The sequence below is a fragment of the Lampris incognitus genome, chromosome 12 (genome assembly GCF_029633865.1).
Source record: "Lampris incognitus isolate fLamInc1 chromosome 12, fLamInc1.hap2, whole genome shotgun sequence".
NCBI classification, from domain to species: domain Eukaryota; kingdom Metazoa; phylum Chordata; class Actinopteri; order Lampriformes; family Lampridae; genus Lampris; species Lampris incognitus.
In genome coordinates, this window is record NC_079222.1 from 25,995,752 (window position 1) to 26,019,679 (window position 23,928).

The 23,928-nt window shown below is 43.0% G+C and overlaps 1 protein-coding gene across 2 annotated transcripts in view; it reads left to right on the top strand.

Annotated features, from left to right (window-relative positions):
• Nucleotides 1-23,928, top strand: part of unc5cb (unc-5 netrin receptor Cb) — a 198,617-nt gene that overhangs the window by 165,483 nt on the left and 9,206 nt on the right. For both annotated transcript variants that reach the window (XM_056291130.1, XM_056291131.1), the window contains 4 exons: nucleotides 3,176-3,367; nucleotides 14,734-15,096; nucleotides 18,793-18,880; nucleotides 19,050-19,221. In XM_056291130.1, the coding sequence (XP_056147105.1) occupies nucleotides 3,176-3,367; nucleotides 14,734-15,096; nucleotides 18,793-18,880; nucleotides 19,050-19,221 (815 nt within the window). The remainder of the gene's footprint in view (nucleotides 1-3,175; nucleotides 3,368-14,733; nucleotides 15,097-18,792; nucleotides 18,881-19,049; nucleotides 19,222-23,928) is intronic.

Below are 23,928 nucleotides of genomic sequence, written 5' to 3' on the forward strand. Positions count from 1 at the left end.
CGAGTCAGGGGCAGAGGCAGGAGTATTAACCCTAACAATCATGTCTTTTTGATGGTGGGGGGAAACTGTAGCACCCGCAGAAATCCCACCGCACACACGGGGAAAACATGAAAACTACACAAAGAAAGCACCTGGGATGACCCCTAAGGGTAGACAACCTCAGGGTTCGACCCAGGGCCTTCTTGCTGTGAGGCGACAGTGCTAACTACTGGGCCACTGTGCCGCCGTTGGTTGACTATAAGAATCAGGTGTGTAACTGCTTGGTTGGAACAAAGACCTGCACCCACACCGGCCCTTTCTGGATCATGTTGCCCATGCCTGGTTTACAACATGGTCAATAATTGTGGCCTCATCAGAGACCACCGCGCTTGGTCGTCCCCTCTTTGTCCTCCACGCATTCTCCCTCTTGCTGCCACACTTCTTGCCCCACCAACCTGTCCTCTGTGATCCATGTTTCCAAACAAAATCATTCTGAAGCCGTCTCCTTCTGTCTGTTTGGTAACGAGACTAAAATCAGGACACCCGGGTAGGGTAGGCTGTCAGCTGGAACTGCAGTCAGCTGTGTTTGGAGTGATTATTATTTCATTCTGTTGTAAATATTCTGCTAAGATTTTCTATATAGTTCAATATGGCTACTGCAGAAATGCACAGCATTTGCCGTCATTGCGTTCTGAATGTTTTTTGAATAGTTTTGAGGGGAAAAAAGGTGTTGGCATTTGAAAAATATGCTGCAAATATACAATGTTTTGCAGGTGGTGGAGTATGAATGAGAAAAGAGTTCATGGATTTTGGAAATGTGATCGTTGAATGCATTTTGTGTGAAAGCGATGAAAAATGACTCACAGTTTGATCCACGTGGACTTCTGTTTCGCTGAGTGTGTGGAGACTTCTGACAATATGACTTCAGTTTTGACCAATGCATGTTGGCAGTCGAAGCAAACAAAAAAACAAACTGTAAAGCAGCGTTGAGCAAAGAGTTGGTTGTTGCTTTTTGTCATCACTATGCATGTGACGCAACACACATACGGACATAATGATGTGTGTGTGTGTGTGTGTGTGTGTGTGTGTGTGTGTGTGTGTGTGTGTGTGTCTTCCAATCATCTAATACCAATTACCTGGCAAGCCATCTTTCAGCTTCCATCAAGTAGATATTTGCATGTTGCATATTTGAATAAGTGAATAATAATAATAGTATATATATAAAAACTTACTTGACTTTGAATTTACTTGACTCACTGGATTATTTTGCTCCTTATTTGTTGAGCACTTTCCCTACCATTGAGTGTTTCTTTTAACAAGGTTATATGTTTGTCTGTTTGTTTGTTTGTTTATTTATTTACTTAAGTATGTATGTATGTATGTATGTATGTATGTATGTATCTATGTATCTATGTATCTATGTATGTATGTCCTCCAAAGACTAATGCCATATGTCAACCTCAGTACTCCACGTGTATAATTAACATGGTATTAGATGATAGTTGTAAATATTGTAAACGTTTTAAAATTAATCATTGCATTTCATCTGCATTTGATGAATACTCACGCCACTAAGCGCAGCCCGTCTGTATCAAACACAAATCAAACTCAACTCAGGTATTGTAGTTCTATTGGTTTTTCCCATTGATGTTTCTCAGTTAGGTTGTGTTTCAGTATGCAGCTTAACCTTAGAGTAGGAGTCTATCCCACTGGTACTGTGTACACTGCAGCACAAATCAACCTGTTCCCTATAACAACATAATCACTGCTTCCTGTAATGATTTATCATTCTACCACTTCTCTCTCGCTCTCTCTCTCTGTCTCTCTCTATATCTATCTATCTATCTATCTATCTATCTATCTATCTATCTATCTATCTATCTATCTATCTATCTATCTATCTATCTATCTATCTATCTATCTATCTATCTATCTATCTATCTATCTATCTATCGATCTCTCTCTATCTATATGTCTGTCTCTCGCTCTCTCTGTCTCTCTCGCTCTCTGTCTCTCTCTCTGTCTCTCTCTCTCTCTCTCTCTCTCTCTCTCTCTCTCGCTCTCTCTATATAGCTATGTATCTATCTATCTATCGATCTCTCGCTATCTATATGTCGTCTCTGTCTCGCTCTCTCTCTCTCTCACTCTCTATCTCTATCTCTCTCGGTCTCAGTCTGTCTCTCTCTCTCTGTCTCTCTCGCTCGCTCTCTTGTCTCTCTCACTCTATCTCTATCTCTCAGTCTCGGTCTCTCAGTCTGTCTCTCTCTCGCTCGCTTGCTCTCTCTCTGTCTTTCTCGCTCTGTCTCTCTCACTCTCTCACTCTCTATCTCTCTATGTCTCAGTCTCGGTCTCTCAGTCTGTCTCTCTCTCTCTCTATCTGTCTCTCTCTCTCTCTCTCTGGCTCTCTCTCCTGAATGAAAAAATGGAATGAAATTGTTTTTACTTTTGGTGCTGTGTACAAGAGGAAGGATGCAGAAAAGCTGCAACTTTTACATTTTGCAGTGGGACAAGCTGAGTTATGGATGTATAGAAGTAGGGGAAGTGGAATTAGTAATGGTTCAGAGGAAGATTTACTTCTTTTGTTCATCGCACGGGTGGAGACCAGAGTCCAAGTGGATTTCAGATTCTTCACCCTGATGAACAACTTAGATGAGTTTATTGCACGGTGGTTTTTCACTGCAGCCATTTGCTCAGTCAGTGGGGGGCAATTGCTATTTAATTATGTTTTTGCATAATTTTTTTAACCCTTTGGGAGTATGTAACTATAACCAATTTATAAAGTTTTAAGCATATTTTACTATTACTCGTTTAATTAGAGTATTATTCGTTTTCTGTGATTTACATTTTCTGTGCATTCGTTTTTTTTCCCAGTTTTCGCTTGGAAAAAAACCTGTCTTGTCTGTCTGGCCATCTTGTTCTCTTTTTCTCTTTGAATCAATCTGGGGTTCTGTGATGGAAGATGATGTCTTCTTCTTTTTCTTTTTTCTTTTTTTGATGGGTTAATATAAAGGAGTTACTTATGTTGATGTTGTGAAATGGATATGTCATTGTTGAAGTGTTGCTTTAGGTAAAATAAAGAGTTGTTTGAAATTCTCTCTCTCTCTCTCTCTCTCTCTCTCTCTCTCTCTCTCTCTCTCTCTCTCTCTCTCTCTCTCTCTCTCTCTCTCTCTCTCTGTCTCTCTCCTCCACCCCTCAGTGGCTCCTAACACTGATGACGTAGCGCTGTATGTGGGCATTGTCATAGCGGTGATCATGTGCCTGGTCATCTCCGTTGTCGTGGCCCTCTTCATCTACAGGAAGAACCACCGTGACTTTGACTCTGACATCATCGATTCCTCTGCCCTCAACGGAGGCTTCCAGCCCGTTAATATCAAGACTGCTCGGACAGGTACGGTAATGTGGACATACCTGTGTGATGATGGAAGTTTGTTTTTTGTGTGTGTGTTTGTGTGTGTGTGTGTTATGAGATTGTGCATTCATACACGTGTCTTAAGAATGATTATCTTCCCATCAGAGGTGTTTAGGGGACTTGTACGTCATCATTTATAAGTGAGTCAGTGGCACAGCTGTGTTGTGAGCCATTGACACAGGTTTGCATTACCAACCCATAGCATTAACCTGACAAAAAGTGTTTGATTCTGCCGTCCTGGCAGTGGATGTGTGTCACTGAAGATGGGAATATAAATGTGCCCTTTTGACTGCAGATGTAATACAAGCTAGTTAAAGAAAGAGAGATGAGGGTGTCCGGGTAGTGTAGTGGTCTGTTCATGTAACTCGGACTTATGACGTAGGAGTCATGACTTTCAAATTTCAAAATTTTGACCTTTAATTATAGCGCCCCCATCAGGCCCATTGGGGTCATATTTCTTGGGCAGCACTTGCAGACAATGTCCAATTAATCGGCAAAAGCTCATGTCTCTACCATTTACCATGTCACGGGAATTTATGCAAACATTTCTGAATAATAATAATAATAACAAAAACAACAATAATAATAATAATGATAATAATAATAAACGAACACAAAAATAATAGGGTTTCAGCCCTTTTGGGCTTGAACCCCTAATAAAGATACAAATAGGATTAATAATATAAATAAATGATTGAGAACAAAATATACAGATCTGAAAAAACTGCTTTACAATTAATCAGTCTTCAAGTACTCCCGCAACATGAAGCCAATGGGGAAAACAATATATTTATGAATATCAGTGAACCAACATTATTGACCATCATTTGAGATAAAGAGGCAGTAAACCGCACGTTCAGTTGCACTAAATAAATATTGCACCCGCTTTGGAGAATTAGAGGACTTAGACGATGCTTTTCTTTCAGAAGTGTGACTGCATTATTTTTAGTGATGACGTCAGTTCCTTCCTATGAAACATCAAGATCATTACTCTGTGTTTTGCTAACGTCCCTGTTCTTGCTTTTTTTTTGTTTATTGGGAATCAAGCATGTCTTTAAGTTCATGCGACAGGCATGGGTGCAAGTCCATGAATACTGGGATGGCATCCAGCGCTTTACTGTGCCCCGCTCCATAGGGTTAGTGGTTGTGTCAGGAAGGGCATCCAACAAAACCATACCGGATCGGTCGAGGCCCGGGTTAACATGGTGCTGTGCCCTCACATGGTACCGACGACCCCTGAGAAACGGGGAACAACCCGAAAGAAGAAGAACCAGTGCATCCATCTATTCCATTGCCTACCAACATGAGGATCGCCGGTTCGAATATCCGTGTTGCCTGTAGCTTGGTCAGGCGTCCCTACAGACACAATTGGCCGTGTCTGTGGGTGGGAAGCCAGATGTGGGTATGTGCCCTGGTCGCTGCACTAGCGCCTCCTCTTGTCGGTCGGGGCGCCTGTTCGAGGGGAGGGGGAACTGGGGGGAATAGCCTGATCCTCCCATGTGCTATACCCCCCCCCCCCGGTGAAACTCCTCACTGTCAGGTGAAAAGAAGAGGCTGGCGACTCCATATGTATCAGAGGAGGCATGTGGTAGTCTGCAGCCCTGCTCGGATTGGCAGAGGGGGTGGAGCAGAGACCGGGACAGCTCGGAAGAGTGGGGTAGTTGGCCGGATACAATGGGGGAAAAAAGGGGGGGGATCAAAAAAAAAAAGAACCAAGTCTTTAAATTAGGAAAATGCCCAAATATTAAAATAAATCAAATCAGTACAGATAAAAAAAAATCTCACTACATAACTAACATCATAAGGCCTGTGCCAGAAATAAAGCAAAATGAGATTGAGACCCCATGTGATTTATTAAACCTTAAATTTTTCTTTTCAGATCTGATTGTATGCTGTCAAATAAATGAATGTAGTACAGGTGTATGTTTGTCTGTCTGCTACATGCTGTACAACATTACAGCACTGGTGGAATATTCCTCTGGCAAAGAAGAGTTGATTGGAATATAGCAGGGTAAGACATATAGATGAATAAATTCTGACTTCATGACCTCGACAAAATTCAATTTTGATTATTTACATAATTGTTTATATTGGACACACTTTTCTAAGTTCATTAATGGCTTAAGGTTCTTTTTTATTGGAAAAAAATGTCCACATAAAGATAATTGGGTGAATATGCTGCCAAATTATTTTGACGGTGGACCAGGCTTATAGACAGCCCTCTCGTATGTATTCAACAGTTAATATTTTTGCGTATCAGGCTGTTTTAGGTTACTACTTAGGCCCGATAAATCAAAGGACATGTTTTTAATTTAAATCAGTTGAAGTGAGCACACTGCATCCCTGTTCATTACTTGCCTCATTTCACCAGATGAGTCATAAAAAAGCCTACACATTAGTTTTCTGAAAATAAATTTAAATCATTTAACACCTGACAAAATGATTAGTAAACAAATGAAGAAAAACAGGGGAGGACAGCCAATTTATGGTTTATTTTCAAATTTGACATGCTTGCTTTAATCCTTTTTTGTTTTTCCTTCTTAAAAATCTACCTCCCCCCCCTTCAATTTGTCCCAATTGTAATCCAAGTTGTGAAATTGTGCTAACACAATAGATATTGATAAATAGGCTCCCTTCAGTATATCAAGGTCTAGGAATAAGAATTAAGCTCTTCATTGAATATTTGATGCAGCAAAGGAGATGGCTGACGGTTATAGCACCATTGTTTAATCAGAAGTAAGAAAATCAGAATGAAATGAAATGAGATATAGTTTCCCCCAGCCCACAGCAGTGCCACACAAAGACAAAAACACATATCCCAAAACTACAAGAACACATTTATCCAAACTAACACATATATCCAAACTAAACAAAAAAAATAAATGAAAAAAATCACTGTCCAGGACTGCTGGTCTGCATGGGCTAGCAGTTAGCTTAGCCTGCCCTGCTTCCGCGCCCTGTCAACGAATCAGTAATTCATTTACATTTGATCTTAAAGGGGAATTTCACTGACGGTTTTGAGTATGTACAACCAGTGTTAATGAGTACTGTACTGGATTGAAGCAGTAAAGTCCTCACTGTGTGCTATATACTGACAGGGATGTCAGAGTTGTCTTTCCCACGGCGTGTATCATCATCCATAAAATCCTCTGTGCGATTGTTGTGGGACGCCATGTACGCCAACGGAACTGTTGCTTGGTTGAAAGGAGGAGGATGTGTTTTTGAACAGTGTGTTTAGAGTAGATTAGAGTATTAGAAAGCCTTTTTTTTCTGGCCGCCTACTGACATCACGATAGTCACTTGGTGGTCACAAAAAAAAATAATATATATATGTAGATATATATTCTATTGCCACTCCAAAGATGCAGAAATGATCAGGATTAACTGCAGGTGTTTTTCATGTGCTATCCCTGTTGCAGATAGAGATAAGGTTGAAAATCAACGAATTATCCCTTTAATTCCTCTGAGTTACAAATGTGGTGGTCTTGCGCACCACGTGGCAGAATTTTAAAGATCGCACGGAGATCAATTCCTTACACCTTTGATGAAATGCGTATTAGACAACGTCCTTTTATTTCAGTAACTAACACATCTTCTTTTACCTTTACAAACTCTCAAAGGTCCCATCTCAATGCTCTCCTACCACTCACCCTTCCGTATTGCGCGCATATTGTAGGGTGTCCCCATTTTATTTGAGATTGAGGGGTAGTGTTAATCTGGCCCTCCAGATGGCGCTCCAAACAGAGCGTTACCAGATGCAGACCCGAAAACGAGCGGTCGAAGGAACGCATTGCGAACTGTGGTTGAAGATAGAAAATGGCTTCCTGTGCCGGTAAAGACGTGGTGTACAAATGTGAGTATATTTCTTTGCAAATAATTATGCAAAAATGTGTGTGTGTGTGTGTGTGTGTGTGTGGGTGTGGGTGTAGCCACATAGCCATAGGCTGTTTTGAAAAGTAAGGTTTTTAACCTGCTTTTAAAAGTGTCCAGTGTGGGGGCCTCTCTCAGGTCCTCAGGCAGGGCGTTCCATGTACTTGGGACATAAACACAAAAGGCAGCGCCCCCTGCTTTAGAGTTAGTAAGACGGATGTTAGAAGACCACTGCCTGTGGACCTGAGCGTTCTTGCTGGTTCAAATCTAATTAGCATGCCTTTTATATACTGAAGGGCAACGCCATATAGAGCTTTGTATACAAGTAACACTTGTATACGAAACGTTCTAGTTTTGACGGGGAGCCACTGCAGAGATGTAAGAACAGGTGTAATGTGTTCATACTCTTTCGTTCTGGTGAGAACTCGTGCAGCCACATTTTGAATTAGCTGTAGTTGATTTTTGGAGGCCCGTGAATATACCATTATGGTCGTCTAATCTATTTGCATGGATTAATTTCTCAGACTGATTTTGATAGAAAGGCCTTTAGTTTTGAAATGTTTTTAAGATGGTAAAAGGCTGGTCTTGTGAGATAATTGATATGGCTCTTAAAATTAAGATCACCATCTATGATTACATCCAGATTTATAGCTTCACATTTGCTCGCCAGCAACAGAGAACTGAGATGAGCTGTAATTGTGTGTCTCTGAGCCTTTGAACCAAAAATTGGTTTTTCTGTTTTGTCTTTGTTCAGTTTTAAAATGTTCTCCAACATCCATAAATTGATATCATCAATACACTGAGTCAGGGAATGTATGGGATCTAGGTCATCAGAAGATAGGGATATGTACAGTAGTGAATCATCTACATAGTTATGGTAATTTATTTTGTGTTTTTGTATAATGTGTGAGTGGGAGCATATAGAGTTTAAATAGTAATGGCCCAAGAATTGAACTTGCGGTACCCCACAAATAATACCCACTTTGTTTGAGACAAAGTCTCCGGTGGACACAAAGAACTGCCTGTCCTGTAGGTAGGTTCTGAACCAGTTCAAAAACGGGTCAGATAGGCCGACCCATTTTTCTAATCTCTCTCGTAAAATATCATGGTCAACAGTGTTGAAGACGGCACTGAGATCCAGGAGCACAAGAACTGATCATTAATTAGAATCTCTGTTCATAGACAGGTCGTTCACAACTTTGACAAGTGCTGTTGCTGTACTCTGGTGAGATCAAAAACCTGACTGATAAATGTCTAGAAGGTTGTTTGATGTTCAATAGTTATTAAGCTGAGAATAAACTGCTTTTTCAAGTATTTTGCTGAGGAATGGTATGTTGGAGATGGGCCTATAGTTGGCAATTTAAAAAAAGTTTCCTTTCCTTGGGGAAATTCATTTACTGCAAATTAACCCATCCTAGCTGTGATCTGTGCAGCTAGGGGTAGTGGGCTGCTGCCTTCATGCTGCACCTGAGGACCAACTCCAGTTATTTTCCCATTGCCTTGGTCAGGGGCACAGACAGCATGCATGTTTCTTTTAATAGTGGGGGAAACCGGAGCAAGATTGTGCTTCTTCAGAAGTTGTTTAATGACAGCTGTTTTAAGCGCTACAGGAAATATACCTGACCGAAGATAGCAGTTAATAATTTCTAATACCTCAGGTGCTAAGCAGTTAAAAACAGTTTTAAAAATTGTGGCAGGGAGAGGATCCAAGCAGAAGGTGGAGGCTGAGCTGCCCAACAATATTGCCTAGTTTTTTAGGGTCCATCCATCCATCTATTATCTGTGCCGCTTATCCTGCTCTCAGGGTCGCGGGGATGCTTGAGCCTATTCCAGCAATCTAGATGGTCAAAGTGAGACATGGCGCCAGAAATATTCCCGGAGAACTGGAGGATAGGTTCATTTCTGAATCTTGAGGCACTAATGTTCTGTCTAATGGCAACAATTTTGTTCCTGAAGAATGTCGTGAATTGCTCATATATTTCAGTGGACAGCATCTCTGATGGGGTGGGAGATGGTGGATTAATAAGTCAATCAGCAGTGGAGAGGAGCACTTTACTATTGATAATATTTTCATTAGTGATTTTAGAGAAGAAAGACCCTCCGGCCCGTTTAATTTCTTTATTGTAGTCATTCACTCTATCCTTGTAGATTTCATGGTGAACCCGCAATTACGTCTTTCTCCACTGTCATTCTGCCTGGTGACACTTTCTCTTAAACTGTCTAAAAACCACTCCATTTCTCCCGACCAACCAGAGGAGGCGCTAGTGCAGCGACCAGAACACATACCCACATCCCGCTTCCCACTCGCAGACACGGCCATTTGTGTCTGTAGGGATGCCCGACCAAGCCAGAGGTAACACAGGGATTCACACCGCCGATCCCCGTGTTGGTAGCCAACAGAATAGACCGCTACACCACCTGGACACCGCTGATATTTCATATTTTTGAGCTGAAGTTGTTCACAAGACCCTCAGTTGGTGATGCCATGAACATGATAACTCATTTACAGTTTTCTTAAAGATTTCAATTGTATTATTATCAATGGTACATGTTTTTGATTGTTCTCGTCTGTTGTACAGGAAAAGCAGACACATCAAAGAATATGCAACAGTGATCTGAAATAGAAACATCCATGATACAGGGTACAGTGATATTAAGTCCTTTTGATATGACTAAGTCCAGAGTAAGCTACATACGTTTCTGGCTTCAGGGTCTGTTTGATTGTCAGCATGAACATTAAATCACCTGAGCTAATTAAACAGTCGTAGTCGGTGGAGACTTCGGACAGTAACTCAGAAAATTCATCAAGAAAGCCATATTTAGATTTTGGTGGCCGGTAGACAGTTATATGGCGGCACGGTGGTGCAGTGGTTAGTGCAGTCGCCTCACAGCAAGAAGGTCCTGGGTTCGAGCCCCAGGGTAGTCCAACCTTGGGAGTCATCCTGGGTCGTTCTCTGTGCGGAGTTTGCATGTTCTCCCCGTGTCTGCTTGTTTTTCCCCCGGGTGCTCCGGTTTCCTCCCACAGTCCAAATACATGCAGGTCAGATGAATCGGCCGTACTAAATTGTCCCTAGGTATGAATGTGTGTGTGGTGTGGTGTGGTGTGGTGTGGTGTGGTGTGGTGGGGCCGGGGGGGGGGGGGCCTGTGATGGCCCTGTGATGGCCTGGTGGCCTGTCCAGGGTGTCTCCCCACCTGCTGCCCAATGACTGCTGGGATAGGCTCCAGCATCCCTGTGACGCTGAGAACAGGATAAGCGGCTTGGATAATGGATGGATGGATAGACAGTTATTATTAAAATCATAGCATGACATTATTTAGTAAAAGCAAGGTATTCAAAAGACGTGGATTCCCCGAGGGGGATTTCTTCGTATCCATAGACATTAAAGAAGACAGCAGCTATTCCACCACTTCTCCTTTCATATCTGGTGGTATGGATGAATTTGAAGCCAGGAGGTGCAGTCTCAATGAGCACGACTGTGCCATTTCTGTCCAACCAGGTCTCGGTCAGTAAGGTGAAATCCGGGTTATAAGATCATTAACTAAAAATGACTTATTTATTAGCGACCTGACATTTAATAAAGCCATTTTTACTGTCTGAGGTGCATGGCTTTGTGGGGGACTAATAATTAATGTCCGAACCGGTAATAAATTGTTTAGATTCCTCTATGGTGCAGGGAGATTATGGAGTCTGTGTCTATGGTTTATTATTATAGCAATTTGTATAGCAGAGTGACAGTCATTGGTTGGACCAAAGGACTTAGCGAGGTGAGTCCATAGGTGTAGTTTACCATGGAATCAAGGCTGAAAGTACTTGGCCCCTGTAAATGTAAACATAGAATATCTCATCATTTTTTCCAGCTTTCCTGTCCTTATACTGCAGATGTCTCTGCCACTTCTCAGGGAAAAATGTCAGGCCCTTAATTTGCAAATGTAAATGTTATTTACCCAATAAAATAATCGAGTTGATTAAAACAGAACTGCTTCCTGACAAGGCGTCCATGTAAAGGAGAATATCAGTGAGTTGAAAAGATTATATGTCAGAGATTATATGTCAACAAAAACTAGTTACCTGTGGTATCCAGCTGTGTTAGTTTTTTCAGTTATAATTGGATAATGCTGGTGATCATGTACTCTTCTCCCGGCCTTTCCCTGGTTACTCAGCTGCTGATGGTGTAAACGAGTGGTGTCCCATTTTCCCATTTTAGCTTCATTGTGAAGGGCCATTACCCAAATGAGGACACTCTGGGACAAGGGGTAGAGTTAAAGGGGAAGCAAAGGGACAAGGCCTAAAAGTTAACTCTGACAAGTGGTAGAGACAGCTACAGTATATGGACAGGAAAGCTAGAAAAAATGACGATATATTCTACAGCTGCAGGTTGAGGTGAAGTGCAGCTGGGTAATAACGTATGTATATGTAATGATATTGTGCTGGCTAACCCAGGATAGTTTTACAAGGAATTTGGAGTCTTTGGAAGCTCTGAAAAGGAAAGAGGGAAGAGCACCAATATCACTAAAAAATCAGGTGGAGTGATCTAGCAGCTCTGGATCTGGAAAGGAGGGATCTAGAAACACTGCAACTGGTTTGAAGGAGGGACTTGAACATTTCTGGAAAATTGATGGAGAATTGTGATGAGACTGGATATATAGGTGCGGGGAGGTACCTGTGATCTTTGGAATCAGAAATCAGAAATACTTTATTTATCCCGAGGGGAAATTGGGTGAGAGTGGAGGAGTATAGGAACTGTAAATGAGGGGATGAGCAATCTCTCTTCTTAAGAAAAAGGACAAAGGGAAACTGATATCTCTGGAAAATAGTGGAGGGATTTTCATAAATGTCTTAGTTGTAGGTGGAAAAGGACCAGGATCTGTCTGTAAGGAATAGGAAAATACTGACTGGACATGGGGAATCTCTCTTCTCTCAATGAGTAGGTGATGGGGAACCCTGATCCTCTTGATAGTCACTACTTCCTCTGTGGGTTTTTTTTGCATCTTTATTTTAAAGCCCTGGGTCTCTCAGTATGAATGAGACAAATGTCCGGCAGATAGATTTTTGTAAAAGTCACTGGCACAAGAGAGAGATAGCCCCATCATTTGCAGGAACCAGAGTTGTTTCCCATGACGATATGAAGAGGAACATTTAAAAAAGAAGGAAAGTAGAGAGGAAGTCTTACTTCATCTTATTGTTTCAGCTATGTTCATCACTGCCAGTACTGCAGGGGCCACAAGTCCTTATATTTGGAGAAAAAAAATCCATGCAGCCTGGCTTCAATATCGAACTGTGCATGTCAGAAAACAGACTTCACGGTGTCCTTTGTATTAAGCTGTCTTTGGACAGTCTTGCAGATGGATCTGAGTTTCCCTAAATGTAAGCACGTCAAAAACTGCTCATGGATAAGACTTGACACTTAATATGTCCCTATGCGTTTTTAGCTGTAAAAGGGGGAAAGCTTTATAAAGTAAGTAAAAACTCAGTACATGTTTCTGTAATAGCGGGCCCGAGTGTAAAACAGCAAGCCATTTTGGTTTATGTGTAATAATTAAAACCCAGCGTGGTTTTGTAATTCAGGAAAAGTCAATATTGATATGATTTCCAAAACCAGATACAAGAACTTGAAATTATTAAAATGAAAATAACCCATTTCAAAAAGCAATAGCGGGGGGGAGGGTGTCCGGGGAGCGTGGCGGTCTATTACGTTGATTAACAACACGGGGATTGCCGGTTCGAATCCCCGTGTTGCCTCCGGCTTGGTCAGGCGTCCCTACAGACACAGTTGGCCGTGTCTGCGGGTGGGAAGCCGGATGTGGGTATGTGTCCTGGTCGCTGCACTAGCGCCTCCTTTGGTCGGTCGGGGCGCTTGTTCAGCAGGGAGGGGGAATAGCATGACCCCCCCCCCAACGCGCTACGTCCCCCTCGTGAAACTCTTCACTGTCAGGTGAAAAGAAGCGGCTGGCGACTCCACATGTATCGGAGGAGGCATGTGGGAGTAGAGCAGCGAGCGGGACGGCTCGGAAGAGTGGGGTAATTGGCCGGATACAACTGGGGAGAAAAAGGGAGGAAAAATACATAAATAAATAAAGTGATAGCGGAAACAGATCCCTGATCACATAATTTGCTCTTATCGATAACTTTAAAATTAACCCTTGCCAGATGAGTTCACACAATGAGGATGGCGCCTGTCACCGCCAGGTAACTCCCTCTGTATCTCGCAGTATACCAGGGTTTTAAATGCGGCGTCTGGGGCAATATTTCCGCGTTGCGTTCCCGCGCTGTTGCACCGGAAGTGATGCGTAGTGATGCATTTTACGTCAGCCAGCATTGCTTGATTAACAGCTGAATGTCTGAAAATTGCGGATTGTATTTTCATAACGTTCAATTAAAAAAAAAAAGGAAGTGATTGCTTTGCCAGAGCTGAACTTCCGTGTGACAAAGCGTTCGCATGGCTCTGTTGGCTTGGCTTGCCTTCAGGCCTTTCTGCCAGAAGCTTCCGGGCTTGGAAGCTATGGCGGAAAGACACGAGAACCGTCCAGGAAAAGTTTCTGATGCACAAGAGAAAAAAGAAACTCGGCGTTCAGGGGAAGGATTAAAAAGAAAGAGAGAGAGACAAAGAAAGCCATCGACAGCAAGGAGAAACACTGATACAACTACTGCTGCTGCTGCTATTACTAATTCTGATCATAATACTAATATTGTAGCGAATTAAGGGGGGGGGCCAACCACAGAAACTGCCGCAGCTAATATAAATAATAATAACAACAACAACAATAATAATAATAAGACGTAACACCATGATCACAATAAAAACCATAATCAAAATGCAATAAATGTATTTTAATACTACTACTACTACTACTACTACTATAATCAATGTAATATTAGGATTCTTAAAAAAATCTTCCAAGATTCCACCTGATTTCATAGCTTTGAGATTATGGCAAGTACTTTTTATATAATTAGTAAAACATTATTTTATATAGTTAGTAAAAAAAACTGATTGTTATTATTATTTTTTTATTATTTTTTTTTTTTAGAGACATTGCATCTTTAGCGAACAAAGAAAGGAGATGAGGAGAGTTAGGACAGAGTATCCGCTTTCTGTATCTCGTCCACTGAGCCCAGCTATTGAACATTTCTACTTGTACCTGTTAGGTAAACTGAGCATTAGTGATGCCATCTGTTGCTCATGAGTCACAGCTGAGACTCACTTCGCTGCATACAGTTTCTTAGCACTGAAGAGGACTTTCCTTGACAGCGAAAATCACTGCACAGTACAAATTCAGCAGAGTGAGGCAGAAGTCTCACTGAGACCAACCAACATTTTATTCCCTGAGGTTCACTCTTGTTTTTGTTTCAAGCAGGTCCCTTACCACTTCTCCATATTCACAGTTGGTTTATTGCGATGTGCGTATGATGATCACACTACCTTTCTTAAACCATTACTTTTCTTGACTGATGTCACTTCCCTGCCTCTTCCAGCTGACCTCCTAACTGCACCCCCTGACCTGACGTCAGCAGCAGCCATGTACCGTGGCCCCGTCTATGCCCTCCATGATGTAGCGGATAAGATCCCCATGACCAACTCTCCACTACTGGACCCTCTTCCCAACCTGAAGATCAAGGTGTACAACTCCTCGGGCTTGGTTACTCCGCAGGATGACCTGGGAGGGGACTTTTCTTCTAAGCTGTCTCCTAAGCTGCCACACTGCCTCCTGGACAACAATGATGGTACTATGGGCCGCCGCACCCAGACCCAGACGTTACTCCGCACCAGGGACCCATCCTGCACTGCCTTGGGCTCCTTCAACTCCCAGGGGGGGCACCTCATCGTGCCAAACTCAGGTACCAAAAAGGGCTAGGAGTTTCAAAACTTTTTTTTTTTTATGTGATTTGATGTGTTCTCTTGTGTTTTTGACAAAACCTGCTGAGTTTTCCAGAAAATACACACAACTAAATAATAGATGAATTCTGAATTCCCTGAAGGAACTAATGCCAGAGTGCTTTATTTCAGTCTTTTTAAAGCTAATAACTTCTCTGTGTCACTCTTCATCTTTGTTGATCAGAACTGTCCATTTTCATCCACCCAGTGGCTTCCCACAGGTACTTCATCAGCCATCCCTTTGGCAAAAAAATCAAGAATAGGAGCTTTAAGCTGAAAGAAGAAATGTACAAGTGTATATGTGTGTGAGGAGCTGTGAGTGTGACCATCTGTATGGCCTGTATGTTACTGTGTGTACTGTATGTTATTGTGTTTGTGTGTTTGTATACGTGTGTGTGTGTAATAAAGGTATTCACATCCCTCCACGGTACAGCTAGACATAGAGGCATCATCCATCTGACCCTCATTCTTTGCACTAGAGGGGCTGCTTTTCTTCATCAAAATGAGCTGGTGATGATGCTCTCAGCCTAAAATGTCTCCTTTGAGCAAAATTCTACAGCACAAATAGCACAAAATTCACATGGTGGGCCCTCTCTTGATTTTTGAAAGTTTAATGATGCATTTTGAGCAGGCTGGAACAAGAACTCATAGACTCCAATCAATGAGCTAATTAAAGGAACGCTTCCTCGGCCCGTTCCAGTGACAATAAATTGCAGACCAATTTCAGTCAAATAGATCTTCTTGTCCTATATGGTTATTCTAACAGCTTGGAAATGCTGAAGTTAGGAGCTTTAACAGTGTTTCAAAAAAAGCTGATATTTGCATAAAACCTCACAGACATATCCAGAATGTACCTGTCGATATGACCCAGGAATAACTTTGACACTTTTAATCCTACATTTGATATAGTTTTTAATCTTTGTACTGTTCTGCACTAACTGAACAATATGTGGTTATATTTGAAGTGTTGGGGCAGCACGGTCGTCCAGTGGTTAGGGCTGTTGCCTCACAGCAAGAGGGTCCTGGGTTCGAACCCCGGGGTAGTCCAACCTTGGTGGTCGTCCCGGGTCATCCTCTGTGTGGAGCTTGCATGTTCTCCCCGTGTCTGCGTGGGTTTCCTCCGGGTGCTCCCACGGTCCAAAGACATGTAGGTCAGATGAATCGGACTTACTAAATTGTCCTTAGGGGTGTGTGTGTGTGTGTGTGTGTGTGTGTGTGTCAGCCCTGTGATGGACTGGCGACCTGTCCAGGGTGTTTCCCCGCCTTCTGCCCAATGACTGCTTAGATAGGCTCCAGCATCCCACGACCCTAATTAGGATAAGCAGCTTGGATAATGGATGGATGGATGGATGGATGGATGGATGGATGGATGGATGGATGGATGGATGGATGAATGGATGAATGGATGGATTTGAAGTGTTTTCTTGGCAGACTAGGACTAGAATTACTCTTTTATCTCTACACTCGATGTTTAACATGCCCTACCCCCACACACCATAAGGACTACTTTGAGACACACACAGATTTGACTCTGAAGCAAGATATAAAACATATGTAAACAATCAGAGCCATGGCTTACATACACAGTGGGACTGCGGTTGATGGATAGTTGGGTGTGTTTTTATGAGGAGTCCTCAGGCCAAGGTGTACTATTTCAGACCCCTTCCACTAGCTATGCTGTCCTCACTTCAAACACATGTGGGCTGTTTGCAACATGCTGCAGCTGCATATGGACAGTCATAGAAAACAAAGGCTAAGACATTAAAGGATACACCAGCTTCTCCAGTTTATATATATATTTTTTAATATATATTATATAAAATTTTATTCAGTATATTTATTTATTTATTTGTTTTTTGGTCACTGGAAAAATGTCTTCAGCCAGCGGTAGTGCTTAGCCACCTCATCGTATGATAGAGAGGGGAGGAAAAGAGCATTTGTCATCTGATCTGTTTGTGTGTCTGGGTAATGAAATATTTTGTGGCACTGACATTCTGGCTGTTTGGTATTTTGCATTCTGTAACGCATTTTCCCATCACGCTGAAGGTTTGGAAGCAGGGAGGGTGGCAGAGAGCTGGATGTCCCTGTAGTGGAGTTGTGATTGCCTTTGCTAGCTAGCGAGGAGCGCCGTCTGTCACCCTTTGAAAAGTTCACTACAAGGACATGAGAAATCAATGAGCTATCTGTGTAACCCCACAGAGAGATGGACAGACAGAGAGAGAGGGGGAGAGAGAGAGAGGGAGAGAATGAGTGAGTGAAAGAGAGAGGGAGGGAGAGAGAACGAGGGAGTGAAAGAGAGAGAGGGAGAGAGTGAGCGAGGGAGGGAGGCAGAAAGAGAAGGAGGGAGTGAAAGAGAGCGAGGAGAGAGAAAGGGAGGGAGAGAGAGGATGGGAGGGAGAGAGAGAATGAGGGCGTAAAAGAGAGAGAGAGGGAGGGAGAGAGAGAATGAGGGAGTGAAAGGAGGGAGAGAGAGAGGATGGGATGGAGAGAGAGGGAGGGAGTGGGGGAGGGAGAGAGTGAGAGAGAGGGAGGGAGGGAGAAAGAGAGAGGGAGGGAGGGAGTGAAAGAGAGGGGGGAGGGAGAGGGTGCGAGACAGAGAGAGAGAGAGGGAGAGAGAGAGTATGGATTGGACAGAACGTCATATCAAATCAGTCTGAGATGAAAACATGTAAATCATGCTGGCAGCGGCTCCAGCGTGGCAATATGAGAATGTTATGAAGAGTAGAGAGATCATTGATTTTGGAAATGAAATGTCACATTATTTCCCTATGCCATATGATAAGCAGAAATGTGCCATAGTCTGTACATTTGGGACTGAGGGAAAGTAAAAATGATTACAGACCTCAGAGAAAAATTGTCAGGGCTTTCACTGAGGTTTTAACTCCTTTTTACTGATGCAAGCCATTCCTTGTGACTAGTATAGTTTGGTATATACTCTTAAAGAGGAAAATAATTGATGTTTTTTTTAATAATATTAGCAAATTTTAGAAATTAAATTAGCATTCGTTAAAAATAAAATTAGCAAATTTTAGCACTGTGGCGCAGTGGTCAGCGTGGTCGCCTCACAGCAAGAAAGTCTTGTGTTCGAGCCCCGGGGTAGTCCAACATTGGGAGTCATCCCGGGTCATCCTCTGTGTGGAGTTTGCATGCCGGTTTCCTCCCACAGTCCAAAGACCTGCAGGTCAGGTGAATCAGCTGTCCTAAATTGTCCTTAGGTGTGAATGTGTGTGTGTGTCGGCCATGTGATGGACTGGCGACCTGTCCAGGGTGTCCCCCCCCCCTGCCACCCAATGACTGCTGGGATAGGCTGCAGCATCCCCGTGACCCTGAGAGCAGGATAAGCGGTTTGGATAATGGATGGATGGATGAAAATTAGCAAATATTAGGGACCCTAATGTCATGTACACCTATTAGAGGGTATGTCTATAAAAACCTTCAGTATGAGAATTTGGTTCAGTTTTCATCGTGCTGTCCTTTATCTCTTTGGTCAATCATGTCATCATGTGACAATGGGCAAAAGAAATCTAGCAAATCCATCATGACAGCAGCAATAGCTATGGGGACTCTCCTGCCGCACATGACAACTCACAACTCTGTTTTTATATATGTATATAGAGTATTTATAAGTTTGTGTGTGTGTGTGTTTGTGTTTTCTCCAGGAGTAAGTCTGCTGGTCCCAGCAGGGGCTGTTCCTCAGGGCAGAGTGTATGAGATGTATGTGACGGTTCAGAGGAAGGACAACATGAGGTAAGCAGTGCCGCATGACACAGCTCTGCCCTACAGCCGTGTTTACCCCCGGCAGCCCCAGCACGTCTAACATACACTGAAACTACTGTCATATCACTCCTAATCAGCCCGTGTATGTACTCTTGTATGTGTGGGGTGTGTGTGTGTGTTACTCTATGCGCTCCTCCAGGCCCTCAGTAGATGACGGCCAGACAGTACTGAGCCCGGTGGTGTGCTGTGGTCCCCCGGGAGCCTTGTTGACCCGACCTGTCATCATTACCATGCACCACTGTGCTGTGTCTGACAGCCAGCAGGATTGGTTGATCCAGCTCAAGAGCCAATCGCAGCAGAACCATTGGGAGGTGAGCTACGGGATGCACAATGGGAGGCATTGTGGAGTGGTAGATCATCGGTCTATCACTGTTTTGATGTGGGTTTTTTTTTTTTTTTAATGGAACCAAATCAACATTCTGTATCATTATTTTGAAGACAGGGACTGTTGACTGTATATCTTTAGCTCAACAATAGAGATGTTAACAGTGCTGATGCTGAATTGAGACGTGTCAGACATGGGGGTGAAAACAGCCCTCTGGCCATCCTGGAAAAAAAAGGATCTCTGTCTGTCTGTCTGTCTGTCTGTCTGTCTGTCTGTCTGTCTGTCTGTCTGTCTGTCTGTCTGTCTGTCTGTCTGTCTGTCTATCTATCTATCTATCTATCTATCTATCTATCTATCTATCTATCTATCTATCTATCTATCGATCTATCTATCTATCGATCTATTGATCAATCTATCTATCTATCTATCTATCTATCTATCTATCTATCTATCTATCTATCTATCTATCTATCTATTGATCTAGCTCTATCTATCCATCCATCTATCTATCTATCTATCTATCTATCTATCTATCTATCTATCTATCTATCTATCTATCTATCTATCTATCTATCTATCTATCTATCTATCTATCTATCTATCTATCTATCTATCTATCTATCTATCGATCGATCGATCTGTCGATCTATCTATCTATCTATTGATCTAGCTCTATCTGTCTATCTATCTATCGATCGACACAGAATCCTGGTATTTTCCAGGATTAAAAATCCTGGGAGTCTTGGGGGAAAAAAACACAGTCACACCAGGTCAATCCCAGCTTTAAGGATCCCTGAAGTTTGGTTACATCAGTCTCTGTCCAGTACAGTCCAGATCCTTCAAACCACCAGGATGTAAGGCCTGAACAAGGTTATCATTGGTCCATTGTCATTGCAGTAACAACCTCTCTATTTCCAAAGATAGATTTTCAAGTATTCTCATCATCATTAAATGTATGTTGATAACAGAATAAAACTCCACTCATAAGTTTAAACAGGAATTAAACGGTTGATAACTTATAGAAATGATCAAGATGTACTCCTTACTTTCTCATCTGTCAAAGGATGGTAACTCCATTTCTTGGAGCCATGCGTCATGATTTGCAATAAACGTGTCTCTTTTGGATGCAGCTAAGCCATCACAGGCATGGCAGGTCCCATTTGTACCCCCTTTTGTAGTCCATCTAATGTGATTGGATTCCCGCCCATCTATAACATATGACCTTTTGTCAGCTCATTATTCACAATTGGTCAAAACAAATGACTTTTCAGACACTTTTACACAATCCTCACCATGGGTGTAATGCGGTCGCATGCAAACCAGAAAAAGCTGTCAGAGTCTCTGCTGAGAGTTGGAAAACAAAGACACTAGTGTGCAGCTGGCGGCAGGGTGGCACAGTGGTTGGCGCAGTGGCCTCACAGCAAGAAAGTCCTGGGTTTGAGCCCCAGGGTAGTCCAACGTTGGGGGTCATCCCGGGTCATCCTCTGTGTGGAGTTTGCATGTTCTCCCCGTGTCTGTGTGGGTTTACTCTGGGGGCTCCGGTTTCCTCCCACAGTCCAAAGACATGTAGGTCAGGTGAATTGGCCGTACTAAATTGTCCCTCGGTGTGTGTGTGTAGGCCCTGTGATGGACTGGCGGCCTGTCCAGGGTGTCTCCCCGCCCGCCGCCCAATTACTGCTGGGATAGGCTCCAGCATTCTGCGACCCTGAGAGCAGGATGAGAGGTTCAGATAATGGATGGATGGATGGATGAATAATTTGTGTAATTCCCCATATCTACTTATATTTATTTTTCTGTTATCTTTGTCAGAGGTTAATTTTCTTGAATAAAAAAATATCTCTTCGATATAGGAATTCATATTTGTCTTTCAGCCACTCTAGGGTCATTGGATAAGGATATATATTATATCTTGTTATTACCCACATGTGATTTGTGACATTGATGAATTGCTTGGATGCAGCCAATAAAGCCGGTCAGGGTGAACTGATTATATTCGGAGAGAAATAACTATCGATTGCATCTCTGGCCTGTCAGACGTACGGATGGTGATATTCAAAGGTGATGTCCGCTTGCTTTATGGAGTGTTTCTTCCCGCTGTAGCCGACCACCGAGGCACATGTGAGGTAGTGTGAGATATTGCTTTATGTGGCATGATCTGTCAATGTAAGTATTCATTACTGAAATAGAAACAGAAGAGGAAGTGGGGGAGACAAACACTTTATAGCTTCAGTGTGCAAAAATATTTTTTATTAGCAACACCCAGAGTGAAAAGTCACCCACTCTTTTGGATTATGTCCATCCATTCATGCACACACACACATGCATGGTGTCATGGAAGAAACGGGGATGTGTGGTGACAACAAAGACAGCAGGTCTCAGTGTTTGGAAGTCTTTGTAAATATTGCTCTTAATCAGGAATCAGGAACTTTTATTTGTCGTTTCATTTCATGCACCTACGCACATGAAACGAAACCAAATGTTGTTTCCCCCCTGGCCAACAGCAGTGCAACACAAAGACAAAAACACATATCCAAACTACAAGAACACATATATCCAAACTACAAAAAATAGAAAACACCTAAATCCAACCTATCTAAAAATAATAAATAAATAGACAGATAAGTAAACAGATCAATAGATAGATAAATAAATAAATAAATCGCTGTCGAAGAGAGCTAACATCAAGATGACTGTTGGAAATGCCTGTCTGCACGGGCCAGATCGTCCTCGGTGTTTCCTCCTCGGGTGCAGCTCCAGGCAGGGCTGTAGTCCCTGGGCCCACCGGATGCAGCAGACCAGGCTCCCCCAGCTGATCCAACACCAGCTGTCCCAGCCAGACACCTTCGACACACCTTCCCGCACTCTACATGGTGACACAAAAAACACAGTCAGCGCCTGGCGAGGCCGCTGCCAGACCACCCTCGGTCTTACCAGAACTGCCAGTGCCCCACTTCTGCATCCTGTCAGACCGCCCTCTGTGTTCCCTCTTCGGACACAGCTCCAGGCAGGGCCGTGGTCCCTGGGTCCACAGGACGGAGCAGACCAGGCTCCCCCAGCCGGTCCAGTGCCAGCTCTCCCAGCCATCAAACGACGTGGACAAAGACACTTAAAAAGACATATCCCTTATACGCCACCAAATAATTCCCAACGATGAATGTGTTGACGTGTTAATTTATGTGTTTGTCTGAGTGTGTTCATATCCTGTGTTGCATGCGGTTGCACACCTGCATATGAAGCAGTAGACTTCTTTCCCATTGTGTCTTGAAATGATCAACTCAGTACAAGCCCCAGCCCCAGCCCCCAGGATCAGCTGAGGAGTCTAATGACTAACCATTATACCGCTGTTAAACGGCCTCGCTCACAATAAAATACTGTAATTCCTCTTCTGTCTTTCATAATGGTCTGAATTAATGCCAGGGCACTACTCAGAGAAGCATTAGGATTAAAGAAAGAGGTGAAATGAGAGGGTGAGAGACAGGGAGAGAGTCAGGCAGTAAAAGAGAGAGACGCACTATAGAGACAGAACATAGTGTCATCCTTCAGCCGGACACCACTAATGAAAGAGAAATATGCCCTGGCATGAGCACAGTTGCAAGGAACAACTGCAAGTGCTCTAGATAATTCTTCCCCCGCTAGCTCGCATATACAGTGATGTCAGGCATTACAAACGGGTGTCCGGGTGGCATGGCGGTCTATTCTGTTGCCAACACAGGGATCGGTGGTTCGAATCCACGTGTTACCTCCGGCTTGGTCGGGCATCCTTCCGGACACAATTGGATGTGTCTGCGGGTGGGAAGCCGGGCGTGGGCATGTGTCCTGGTCGCTGCGCTAGAGCCTCCCTTGCATATATACAAGGGCAAGGAGCACGGAAGATGTTCTTATGTATGTATTTCATAGGATGTACTGTCATCTTGATCAACTAAAACGATACGTCCGCACCATGTTTATGCCGTTTTCATCTGCATTCAGTACTGTAAGTCTGCATATTGTAATGGAAAGGCTGTTACAGTTAGCGGTGAATAGCAGAATCATCAGATGGGTGGAGTCCTTTTTGACTGATAGATCATAGTGTGCCAGAGTAAATGCTGTAGCGTTCTCCCCTATTATCACCAACACTAGGGCCCCACAAGGGAGCGCTAGCTCTCCAGCGCCACAAACGAATGTGGGGCTGGCTAAATCGTCTGATATTTTCAATGTTAAATATTGCTGATGATACAGTGATTATTGGTTTGATCACTGAAGATGAAACAAAGTAGCATGGATTTATGGATGAGTTTGTTAATTGGTGTCACGCTGGTTTTCTTCAGCCAAATACCAAGAAAATAAGGAGATGATCTGTGATTTCAGAGCGAGCTGAAGGACACAGCAACAAGTAGCTGTTAATGGTGACTCCGTTGAACTGGTAAATGAATATAAATATCTAGGGACAGTAATTGATGAAAAACTCACATAGGATTTAAACACAGGTGTCATTTACAGGAGAGGATTATACTTCCTGTGGAAGCATCGACAGTTTGGACTGGACGGACATAAACTGGCTCCTTTTTATCATTCATTTGTGGAGAGTATCCTAAATGTTTGCTTTCTTGCTTGGTGTTTCTCACTGTCTGTAGTTAACAAGAACAAGCTCAATAAGATTGTCAGTGGGCGTCCGGGTAGCGTAGTGGTCTATGCCATTGTCTACCAACACGGG